The 11578-nt window shown below is 59.6% G+C and overlaps 2 protein-coding genes and 1 long non-coding RNA gene across 4 annotated transcripts in view; all 3 read left to right on the top strand.

Annotated features, from left to right (window-relative positions):
* Window positions 1-2125: 2125 nt before the first annotated feature.
* Window positions 2126-3708, top strand: LOC311421414. The gene is made up of 2 exons (XR_014684855.1): window positions 2126-3247; window positions 3332-3708. It is a non-coding gene; the product is annotated as an uncharacterized lncRNA (long non-coding RNA).
* An 896-nt stretch (window positions 3709-4604) lies between these two features.
* Window positions 4605-10795, top strand: ERAL1 (Era like 12S mitochondrial rRNA chaperone 1). Its single transcript, XM_084493246.1, has 11 exons — window positions 4605-4750; window positions 4985-5131; window positions 5212-5339; window positions 5447-5524; window positions 5700-5746; window positions 6014-6075; window positions 6528-6640; window positions 6992-7381; window positions 7849-7998; window positions 8300-8380; window positions 8693-10795. The coding sequence occupies exons 1-11, from the start codon at window positions 4657-4659 to the stop codon at window positions 8813-8815; spliced, it is 1413 nt and encodes a 470-aa protein (XP_084349372.1). The 5' UTR covers window positions 4605-4656; the 3' UTR covers window positions 8816-10795.
* Window positions 10796-11120: 325 nt separating this feature from the next.
* The window catches only part of FAM222B (family with sequence similarity 222 member B), a 35441-nt gene continuing 34983 nt past the window's right edge, over window positions 11121-11578 (top strand). The window contains exon 1 of one of the 2 annotated variants that reach the window (XM_084493230.1): window positions 11121-11192. The gene's annotated coding sequence lies outside the window, so the exon portion shown is untranslated. The remainder of the gene's footprint in view (window positions 11193-11578) is intronic. The other variant, XM_084493229.1, reaches the window with a different exon arrangement.

The raw sequence follows: 11578 nt of genomic DNA, 5'->3' as shown, positions 1-11578 counted from the left end.
GCGACCCTCCCGACCCCTGCTGCTGCCCACCGCCTGTTTTTATGGCTAGCTTTCTTTGTCTGGCCCGCGGGGGCCCTGCTGTGCCACCAGGCCCTGTCCTGCCCGTGCAGGGCTCCCCGGAGGTGACAGTCACACCCCGGATAGGGTGGCACCGGGGCACTGCCAGGGGACGGTGCCCGCTCCCCTGCTGCCTTCCCTCAGGGATTTTCCTCCTGGGATCTTGCTCAACCCCGAGCCAGCTCCCTCGGCTGCCGTGCCCCTTCCCCAGCAGGGCACACAAAGGTTCCCCAGCTCAGGGACCCCCGCAGGGTGGCCGTGCTGCAGGGCCAGGCAGGCTAGGGGCGGTTTGGATCCCCTCCCGGCCCTGCAAGGATCCCAAAAAGTAGCGTGGTGCCAAAGCTGCTCCATCCTGAAAGGGAGGCAGAACTGCTCAGGCTGCTGGCCCCAAGTGCCACCGTGCATCTCGTGCACTGCAGTGAGGATGTTCCCCCTCTGGCACCACGGCCCCTGTAGCTGGCCTGGGGACCAGTGCTCCTGAAAAACCCTTTGTCCCCAAAAGCTCAGTCCCTTGGTGTCTTGGCCAGCGGCTTTGCTGTCCCCACTGCCAGCGTGAAAAAGTCTGTTCTGTGTGTGTCCCCGCAGTGCCTGCCACCACCCCGTGCCCTGTCCCCATCCGTCTCGCCGCCTGTGGTGTGGGTGTAGCCGACAAATGTGTCCATAAAAACCCCATCTGGCGGCGGTCCCTGTGCAAACTCCTTCACCCCCAGCTCGGTGCCACCCCGATTTGTGGCAGGGGGGGTGCGGGGACCCCTGCCCTGGTGGTGCCACAGGTACTGGCCAGTCCTTTTGCCAGGGTGACCTGCTGTGGGGCCAGCAGTGCCCTGTCCCCTCTATGGGGTGGGGGGGGGCCCGGCCTTATCAGCCCCCGACTCGTGGCCACCAGCCCCGATCTGGCGCTTGCCGGTGGGCGTGCCGGGCAGGGCGCCCTATCTGCATGTGCGTGTGCATGCCTGCGCCGTGTCACTGCTGTGCGATAATAAAAGCCTTGTCACCACGTGTCACCACGAGCCCTGGCTCCCAAATTGTGTCTCCTGTCCCCGTCCTGTCCCCTGCTGCCGCGTCCCTGGGGATGGAGGCTTCGCCCTCCCGGCAGCTGGTGCGTGGCCAGCCGTGGTGTGGGCTGCTCGGGTGCTGCAGGACCCTGCTCGGGCTGGGTGTTCCTGCTGGCATCGGGGCTCGTGGTCCCAATTTGTGGTCCCAATTCGTGGTGCCCCTGCAGAGATCGAGGTCTCTCTGCCATCACCGTGTCCCCACAGCCTCCTCGTCCCATCCCCAGGGCTGCTCTGTTTGGGCCTGAGGCCTCATCCCGTTCCTGCACCGCCCCATCCATGTCACCATCGTTACCCCATAGAGCTGAGCGCTGTGGGGACACCACTGACACCACAAGGCCCCCCTGTCCCCAGCAGCTCCCACCACCGCTGTCCCCAGTGTCCCCGAGCAGGCCCAGGCCCAGGCTGGGCCTTGCCCACGGGGCCTTGTGAGGAAAATGGAGAAAAACTTTCAGCAGGGCCTGGAGGGACGGGATAAGGGATAAAGGTTTTAAACTGCGGCAGGGTGGGTTTGATGGGATGTAAGGAAGGGGTTTTTGGGGTGAGGGACAGGGACAGGACCCTCGGAGATGTTTGTGCCCTGTCCCTGGCAGTGATGGAGGCCTGGTTAGATGGGGCTTGGAGTGAAAGGTGTCCCCGTCCCTGTCCCTGCCCATGGCACAGGGCTAGGACCCGGTGGCCTTTAAGGATCCCTCCTGACCCCAAATATTCCGTGATTCTGTCCCATGGCACCCGCTTTTCTGGGGGACAGCAGGGTGGCTCTGCCCTCCTCAGCACACCCATTGGGACAGTGACAGCCAGCAACGGGGGCTCCGTCCTGCTGCCTCCTGCAGCCCCCTCACGCCCCCAGCCCCTCCATGTCCCCCCAGGGGCATGGGCTGGCCCCTGTCCCATGTCCCCCCCCCTCCATTGGGGTGGCTCTGCTGATAGGGAGGGTGGGGACGGCTCGGTGGCTCCTTATCTGCAGCCAGGCGCTGCCCTGAGCACCACGGGGGGGCTGCAGCAGCCGGGGCCCCCCCATCAGCTCCTCAGTGCTGGTCTGGGGGCTGCTGGGGACCCCCTGGCCCCGTTTGGTGCTGTGGGGTGCGGGGACATGGGGCAGGGCTGTCCCCTTGTGCCACGGGTGGTGGAAGGGATGGGGACACTTTGGTGAAGTCCCTGCTTTGGGTTTTGGGGTGCCTGTGCCACATTCTGGGGAATCCTACACCCCCCCAGGACCCCTGGGTCACAGCGAGGGGCAAAGAGAGCAGGGGACAGCCCCCTGGTTGTCCCCAAATCCTGGTGGCCTCGTGCTGCCCAGGGCCAGGCTGGTGCCACCTCCTGCCAGGGCCTGGCTGTGCCGAGGGCAGCACAGGTGACGCTGCCCCAATTTCTGTCACCACACGGAGGGGACAGCAGGTCCGGGGGACACCTCACGCCCCAGGGCAGGGTCCCCAGCAGCCGTGGCTGCTGCTTATCGGGGTGCCCACGCAGACGGGGACTTATCGTGTCCCCACAGGTGGCTTCCAGGAACACCAGCTCGTCCCTGCCCCGCCGCCACAAACACCCGGGCACGGTGCTGGCCCCGTGGGGACACACGGGGTTTGGGGACACGCGTGGCCTGGGGACATGGACGGCCATGGTCCTGCATGGGGATGTGACACGGCCCTCTTGGGGACACGATTTGTCCCTCAGGGAACCGTATATGACACAGGGACACGGCTCTCAGCAGGCCACACGCGGCTGGGGGGTGGCCCAGCACCCCTGTCCCCATGGGGCTGCCACCCCCAACACCCACAGCCCACCCCCTGGGCACCAGTTTGCAACCAGTAGCTCCCAGTTTAGGGGTGTGCAAGCCACGGATGGAGCATGGGGAGGGGGCTCACGGTGGCCACCCCATTGCCTTCAACACAAAGGCGCCCCCCGGGAGCCCCCTATCCTCGTGTCCCCAACGTGTCAAAGCCTCGCCAGGCTGGCACGGAGCTGCTGGGGGGGGGGCTGAGCCCCCCCACACCCTACCGGGGGGGTTATGGGGCCGCCCCCGCTGTGCCCTGCAGATCCGAGATATGCAGATGAGCCCCGGCAGCTCCTATAAATCAGGGGCAGAGCCGGCACCCCACAGAACCAGCGGGGTGGGGGGCCCGGCAGCACCCCGCCAGGTGGGTGCCAGCAGCGGGGGGACCCCCCTGTGCTCGTGGGGGGGGACAAGAGGGGGACGCTGACCCTATTCTCCTCTCCTCCAGGCGCTGCTCCCGCCGCCCCGGGCTGGATATCATCGTATACTGTAAGTTGGCTATGAGACACTACAGTATAGATGATGTACTCCCCCGGGCTGCACCCCGCCACCGCAACGAGAGCCACCTCGTGGGACCGCGAGGGCACGGAGGGGACGGGGAATTGGGGTTGGGGAGGGATTTAGGGACATTTGGGGCACCCCAAGTATGCGGGGCAGCGCTGGATGCAGCCAGGGAATGCGGCCGGCGGGGAAACCGTTACCATTACTGAGTTTAGTAATGGTAATGGTTCTGCTGCCGGCCGGGCACGCGGCACGGCTCGGCACGGATCCGCAGACGGAGCCCCCCCCGGAGTGGGTTTGGGGGCAATAAAGGCGCTCGCGGCACCACGGCTCTGGTTTTCCTTCTTTTTGTGTGCCCCCAGGGTGCTGGGGTCCGGCGGGGCTCCGGGGTGTGGGGTGGGACAGGGGGCCCTACGGGGAGTTTGGGTGCAGGGGGTGCGGGCAGGGTGCTGGGAGCACTGGGGTGTGTCATGGGGAGCACTGGGGGGCATTCTAAGCGGCACTGGGGAGCACTGGGAGGCACTGGGGTGTGTTGTGGGAGACTTGGGGAGCACTGGGGTGCAGTGGGGCACTGGGGTGCATTGCAGGGGGGAATTGGGAGCGCTGGGGCTCGCTGGGGAGCACTGAGGGGAATGGGCTGGGCTGCAGGGGGCACTGGGATGGACTGGGGGGTGCTGCAGGGGGTACTGGGATGGACTGGGGCGCACTGGGATGGACTGGGGAGTGCTGCAGGGGGTACTGGGATGGACTGGGGTGCACTGGGATAGACTGGGGTCTGCTTCAGGGGGTACTGGGATGGACTGGGGTGCACTGGGCTGGACTGGGGAGTGCTACAAGGGGTACTGGGACGGACTGGGGTGCACTGGGATGAACTGGGAGGGTGCAGCAGAAGGCAGGGGACTGCATGGCAGAAGACACAGAGCACACTGGGGTGCACCGGGCTGTGTGGTGGGGACACTGGGAGCACTGGGCACACTGGGAGCACTGGGTGCACTGGGAGCACTGGGCGCTCCTGCAACACGCGGCGTGGCCGGCAGGGGGCGCTCCACAACAAGCCCCGCCCACTCCGTTTAAGCCCCGCCCACACCACCACAACCCCCTCCCGCCCATTTTAACCCCGCCCCCCCCAGCCTCCCGCTTCCTTCCCACAACCCCTCGCGGCGCGGCGCGGCGCTCTGCCCCGCCCCTCCCCGTCTCTATGCTCCCCGCCCCCTCTCAGCCAATGGGCGCGGGCGGCGGCGGCATTCCCGCCCTGCCCCGCGGCAGGGCAAGATGGCGGCGCCCGGCGCTGTGGCGGCGGCGAGCAGGGCCCTGAGCCGGGCCCTGAGGGCTGCGGCGGCGGCGGGGGCGCGTCCCGGGGGGGCAGGTGGGGAACGGGGACCTGGAGCCGGGGCCTTGGGGTTGGGGACCCGGGACCGGAGCCATCGGGGGTCACCGGGGCCGGTCCCGTGTGTGTGAGGCGGGGGCAGGCCGCAGGGGGTGCTCCGGGGCCGGTCCAGCGGCCCTCTGTGAGGGGGCAGCCGGCTGGGCTTCGTGGGAGCGGTTCTCCTCAGTTTTGGGGCGTTTTCGGTACGATTTGGTGCTTTTGCTGCTTTTTCAGCTCGTCCCCTGGAGAGTCGGGCCCTCAGGGGGCTCGGTGCCCGCTGCAGCGGGAGCAGCTCCGCGCTCGGCAGCATCCTGGGCATCCCCGCCGAGAAGCCGGCCTGCGCTCTGGGCCAGCACCCGCCGCCCGTGGCCACCAGTAAAGGTGAGTGGTAGCGGCCCGGGGCCGTGCCTGGGGCTGTCAGTGGGGATTTAGCAACATTCGGGCTCCTTCTAACCCCCCAGAGGAGCAAAAACGGCTGTTACGGGACCGGCCTGACCAGCCCCAGAACCCCAAGGTTTTAAGAATCGCCATCATTGGAGCACCGAATGCTGGGAAGTCCACGCTCTCTAACCAACTCTTGGGCAGAAAGGTACTGAACGCTGTTATAAATTATAAATGTGTTACAGCACCAAATTTGGGCTGCTAAATCCCTTCTTTCACATGTTCTAGATGCGTAATGTTTTTAATTTCTTGCAGGTTTTCCCTGTATCGAAGAAAGTGCACACAACGCGATGCAAAGCCCAGGGAGTCGTCACGTTTGAGGACACCCAGCTGGTGAGTTTCCAGCGCTGCCAAAATGATGTGCCTGAGGCAGCAGGGAGTGCTAGCCAGATAGTGAAGGATTTTCTCATTTGTATTTCTTATAAAATTAATCACGCAGATGTGAGTTCTAGTTTTGCCACTGGCTGCAGGCAGACTGACAGGATCTGTTTTTTTTTTTCCTTCCTAGGTCATTCTGGACACGCCTGGCCTCACCAGTCCCTTGAAAGCCAAAAGGTATCGCTGCTGCTGCTGCAGGGAGAGACGAGGTTCTGTCGAGTTGAGGTTTGATAGAGCAGAAAGTGATGAGTCTGTAAAATAGAAAGGGCAGGAACTTCTATTTTTAGCCTCGTTTTGGTTTCTCACCTTTTTATTGTTGCCATTTCAGCAGCACACAGAGCCTGTAGAATCCTTCCAGCCTCGTTGCTTCCTCCGCTGCAGGGGGAAGGAAGATGGTTGTCATCCAGCTCATGTCTGGCTTACCCATCTGCCTTTGTCTTTCAGGCATAAACTAGAAGAGGCCATGCTGACAGACCCATGGGACAGCATGAAACATGCAGATTTAGGTGGGTGCTCAAGTTCCTTTGCATCAAGCCAAACCCTTTATCTGCCACAGAAACTTAGAGCCCTCCTACTGCGGTATCTGGATGTGTTACTGAGCAGTAAGGGCAGTGCTGGGAGTGTGAACTAGGAGGGAGGAGGGAAGGGCATTGAAGAAACTTGAATTATTTCACCAAGGGAGGGGATTAGTGTTGTCTGATGCCAAGGTCTGAAGCTTAGATTAATATTTGGGCATGGATGTTGCGTTTTAGACTGTGTGATCTCTTTAGGACAGCAAGTATAAATTGGGCTTATTATTTTATCAATTAAAACACTCCTTTTTGGCTCCACCTGCATGCTGTCCTCTACAAGAGAGAGAAGTAGCAGCAGGAGGGAAACGATTCAACCACGGGCTGCAAGGAAACTTTAAGGTTTTGGAAAACACAGGTCCGTTATATTTCCCTTACTTTCCTGGCAGTTCTGGTTTTGGTGGACGTGTCGGATCACTGGACACGAAACTGTCTGAGCCAAGAGGTGCTGAAGTGTCTTTCTGAGTTTCCCCACGTCCCCAGCGTCCTGGTTCTGAACAAGGTAAATGAGGAGCTTCTTTGTCCTGCCTTTAGCAGTCAGTCACGCCGGTGTGTTTCCGGGTATGTCAAAGGACACTGATTTTCCTCTCCACTGCAGAATATTTTTGTGTTTACGTGTCTGTGTTGCACGCACACGTGTCCCTGCAGCTGTCTGCTGCAAAACAGAATTTAAATCAGCCTGGAAACAGCTGCTGGTCCAACAGTAGAGCTGGCCAGCTGTCTGCTTCAGCTGCAGATGCCTTGTCCTGGTGCAGCTGCTGGCCCTGGGGGGATTCTTTCAGTTCCCCAACAGCCAGGGTCCGGATGCCAGCCTCATTTGGGACAAGTTTGTGATACCTCTCTCTCGTACCAGGTGGATCTGCTGAAGAAGAAGTACATCCTGCTGGAACTCGTAACTGAGCTAACAGAGGGAACTGTAAACGGAAAGAAGCTGGAAGTGAGGTCTCCATTTAAACACAATCTGAGTTCTTCAGCAAAAACTGTTCTTAAAAACGCTCAGGCTTCTCCACCTGAGAACCGGGCCCACGAGTCTCCTGGTCTGCAGGAAACAGTTAAAGCCCAAGAAGGCTCTGGCTTGGATAGCAGCAGTGACACGAGGGCTCCTGAGCCTGATCGTGTCACAGAAGCACAAGGGCCAAAGCCCCGTGAATGCAGAGATCTAAAAAACAGGAAGGGCTGGCCACGCTTCCAGGAGATCTTCATGCTGGCAGCTCTCACAGGAGAGGAGGTGGATACGCTGAAGGTAACTGCAGTCTGAGCTGCTGTTAGGCTGTGAAACACCTCGTGGTACCCTAGGGCTTTGTACTGAGCTGCTCCTCCTGTGAGGAGCCAGCAGAGCTGCTGTCCTTGGCTTGAGGTGGGTCTGTGCTGGGGGCTGTGTTTCCTTTTGACATCTCCAGAGTTTTCTGTCTTAGTTGAGGCTCCCCAAATAGCAGCCTGTCCATAATGATGGACGCCTGATGCAGCATCACACAGCTGCGAGTAGTACTGTAGGCTTTTGTAGCTCATACAAATGGCTTCGGGAGGTGTGACCTTTGGGATTGTTTCAGTTTCAGAAGCTTCCCTTTCTCCATTCCATGCCAAAGATATTACGCCACCGCCCTGGTGGCTAGCAGGAGCATCCTCATAGCAACTCACCACAGAGCTTTGTGGCCCTACAAGGATGGCACGCGGCAGCTAACGGGTGTGATGGGTGTTCTGTGCTGACAGCGCTACCTCCTGATGCAAGCCAAGCCAGGCCCGTGGGAGTTTCACAGCGGGGTCCTGACCAGCCAGTCCCCTCAAGAGATCTGTGACAATATCATCAGGGAGAAGATTCTGGAGTACCTGCCCCTGGAGGTGCCCTATGGCGTGACTCAGGTGGGAAGCATGTGCAAGCGGACTTGCCTTCAAGTTATTTTGTTGGCAGTGGGATGAAAATTCCTTTTTTTTTTTTGGAGTTTGTGAAATCTGCCAGACCCTTCACAGGCCACGTGGGATGACCTGGGACTTGGGTGTCGGGCAGCGAGACCCTTTGTGTGTTTTAAGTGGGGTCACACATGTGCATGTGCCAGGGAGCTAAGCTTTTGTCTGTGAAAGAGTCACATTTGTGGCTCCAGAGATCCTGTGCTGAATTGTGAGGTCCTGTGCTGAGCTGCTGGGTTTGTGCTTGCTGTTGCAGGTGACAGAGCTGTGGGAGGAAGGGCCAAGCGGAGAGCTCCTCATTGTGCAGAACCTCGTGGTCCCAAGAAAGTCTCATATGGTGAGTAAGAGGAGAGAGCTGGGGAGTGTGAGAGGAGGCCCCATAGCTCCTGCATGTGTGCCCTTGCTGTGTTAGACACCTTTTCTCTCAGCAGTGGGCTCTGTGTTGGAAAGATCCAGGTCTGTGACAGTCACAGGCCGTTCAGTAACACCTTGCACCTTTCTGAAGCAATCAGTTGCCCATGGTTTGGTCGTAGGACATCCCTGGCTGCTATGTTCTATACGCTTCTGTGCCTGCACCCTTGTTTTCTTAGGTGACTCCTCCCCACAGGAAGAATGAGAGTGATGGTGTTCTCTCTGGGTTTTAATACAGATGATGTTGATTGGAAAAAGAGGTACGGTTATCAGCAGGATCGCTCAGGAGGCTGGCCAGGACCTGATGAACGCTTTCCTCTGTGATGTCCGCTTGAAGCTCAAGGTGGAGGTGAAGAGTTGAACTCTTTGAGGAGGCTCTGACAGCCGTTGAGCTCTGTGGCCATGCAGAGAAACCGCTCCCAGTTTGTGCTGCAGGTATCTTAACACCTTTGCTCAATCCAGAAACAGGAGGATGGAGTCCAGATAGCGGGCTGAAGTAGAATATATTATTCTTTGGGGAATGGCCCAAATGGAAATAAACTCTACAGATCTTCTACGCCTTATCATATGGAAACAGGACACACATCGGAGAACCTGGTGCGTGTGTGGTTCTAGCACTGCATTTGCAAAGCTGTCATCTGCTTCTGGGCTGTGTCCCACCTCCCTGCTGCCAAGCGTTTGTGGCTGGAAGTTCAGGATGACTTGAGTCAAGAGTCTGGCTCAAAAAGGGAAGGGTGAATATTGTGATTCTTCGAAGTGTGGGGGAACATCTCCTGTCCTTTAGCAAAGGGTTGCAGTGAAGAATTGTTAGCGCACGTTTATCATCTCTTCTGAAGGCTGAGTGATGCCAGCCGTGGTAATGCAGGAGGAAGGGGCTACCCCAGCCATGGGTTCTCATTTCTGTCATGCTCCTTGCCCTGCACCCTGTTCATGGTTGTGAATAGAGCTGCGAGGGAGTCAGTATTGCCCAGGGAGCTTGAGTTGGAAGAGTTTGCTGGCTAGCAGAAACATTCTCATAACGGGGTGGGGCAGAGAGCTCTGAAACTCTATAGGTCATGAAGGCCAGTGGTTTCTAGCTGCTGTGTTGGAGCTCTCGCCACACGTGTGTGTGCACCTTAAATGACTGCCAGCTACTTCTTGAATTTTGAGCTTTTCTATGCTTTAGTTAATAAAAATGTGTTCCTTCTCTTTACCCTGGCATCCTTCCCCTCAGTGTCCTAGGCAGTTCACTGCTCCTGGCAGGTGGTGCTGACTCAGGAGGGATGTGCCTGGTGACACCCTCTTCTGAGTGGATTATTGAAGAAGCAGAGAAATGGAGCTTGGACTGTGATCCGTTCTTGGTGTGTATGCGAGCTGCTTCCATGACTGCAGGTGAAGGGAGCAGAGAGGCCAGAGAACTGCTTGCTGAACACAAGCATTTGCTGGAGCATATTTGTAAGAAGGGCATGCAGAGCAGGGAATAGGTGTCTTCCTGCCTTGACACATCTTGGTTTTGGTGCCCAGTGGTGTCCTGGCTTTACACCAATTTGGACGTTTGGCTAATGAATGAACATTGAGGGATTTGGTCTGAAGATCCCTCTAGCAGCATTGCGTAGGTGCTTACTTCAGAAGGGCTAGTTAGTCATGCAGAAACAGATGGCAACCCTTTTCTTAGGGACTCAGTTTATTACAGGAACATTACTACAGAGTCATTACTCTTTGCACCAAGGTTGCAGACTGGAAGTTAGAGACCATCAGAGCTGAAGAAGAGGCCAAAGTTGGGGCAGTAGCTCAGGCTGGGGAGGCTGTTGAGGATGTAGAGTGTCTGACACGGGTCAGGGTGTGGGCAAGGCTTTTGCAGGCTGAGCAAAGGGGGCTGGGGGCGCTCAGTGGTGCTGTGTGCTGCTTTAGGTGTGGGGCTGAGTCTGTGGGCTTGAGTTCAGGCTCAATTTTTGCAGTACTGAATAGTTTCCTTCCAGAAATTGGGGTGAAATCCCGTGTGCTGTTACAAACCGACACCTCTAGGCTGAAGGGAGAGATCTGAAGGGGTCTTCTGGGGGTTCCTACAGGGAACCCAAACCCTTTGAGGTGACATTGGCGGGAGGGTGATGGTTGGAAAAGACCTCCAAGATCATTTGGTCCAACCCTAATGATTTTATGACTCTGTGATTCTACTCTCTCAGCACAAGTACCGTGTCCCTGTCCCCGTGTGGGGAGCTCTGCGTTACTTCCCCAGCCCGCAGCTGCCCCCCTCACAGCCACCACAGCCCCCGGGCGCCATGACGCTGCGCCTGTCTGCGTCCCCCTTTCCCTTCTGTACCCCATCTCCTTCATTTTTATTAAAAACCAAACAAAAACCCAACAGCGAGCCGCTTTTCCGTCACAAATTCACACATTTAATTCCTTAGCTCCGCGCCGAAACGCGCAACGCCCCCCCGTCCCCTCAGCCCTCCTCCCGCCCTTTAATGGCGGCCGCGCGGTGGCGCTGTCATGGCGGCGGGGCCGCTGAGGGGAGGAGGCGGGAGGAGGAGGAGGAGGAGGAGGAGGAGGGGGCGCTGTAATGGCGGCGGGGCGGGGCGGCGGGGGCCGTTGGCGGGCGGGGCGCATGCGCGGCGGCTCCTGGCGCAGCCACCACGGCCGGGGCGGGCGGCGGCGGCGGCGGCGGAGGAGGAGGAGGAGGAGGAGGAAGGGGGGGAGCGGCGGGGCCGGCACGGGCACAGCGGCGGCGGCGCCATGAGGCCCGGGCAGGGGCACCGAGAGTAAGTGCGGGGCCTCCAGGAGGTGTACGGGGGGGGGGGGGGGGGCACAAGCGGCGAGCTGGGCTTTTCCGTTCTTTCCCCCCCCCATCGCCTCTTTTCCTCATTGTCCTTCCCGGTTTCTCCCCCCCATCTCTCCACACACGCATCCTCACGCCGCCTGTCGCGATAGGGGGAGTGTCGCGACAGCGCGCGCGGGACAAAAGGTGTGATGGTGACAGAAAAGGAGGGGGGGGGGAGTGAAGGCTGCGGCCTGACCGGAGCCCGCCGGTACCGCCCGGGGGGGGGCTCCACGGGGCCGCCCCCCCCCCTCCTCTCCTCACACAGCCCCGGTGCCCGCCTCAGGAGGGGCCCTCACGGCTCGGCCCGGCCCCAACGGGAGGCCCCGG

The sequence above is a fragment of the Aythya ferina genome (genome assembly GCF_964211825.1).
Source record: "Aythya ferina genome assembly, chromosome: 19".
Taxonomy (NCBI): domain Eukaryota; kingdom Metazoa; phylum Chordata; class Aves; order Anseriformes; family Anatidae; genus Aythya; species Aythya ferina.
Note: the sequence above shows the minus strand (reverse complement) of the source record. Positions and strands in the feature narration are given on the sequence as shown.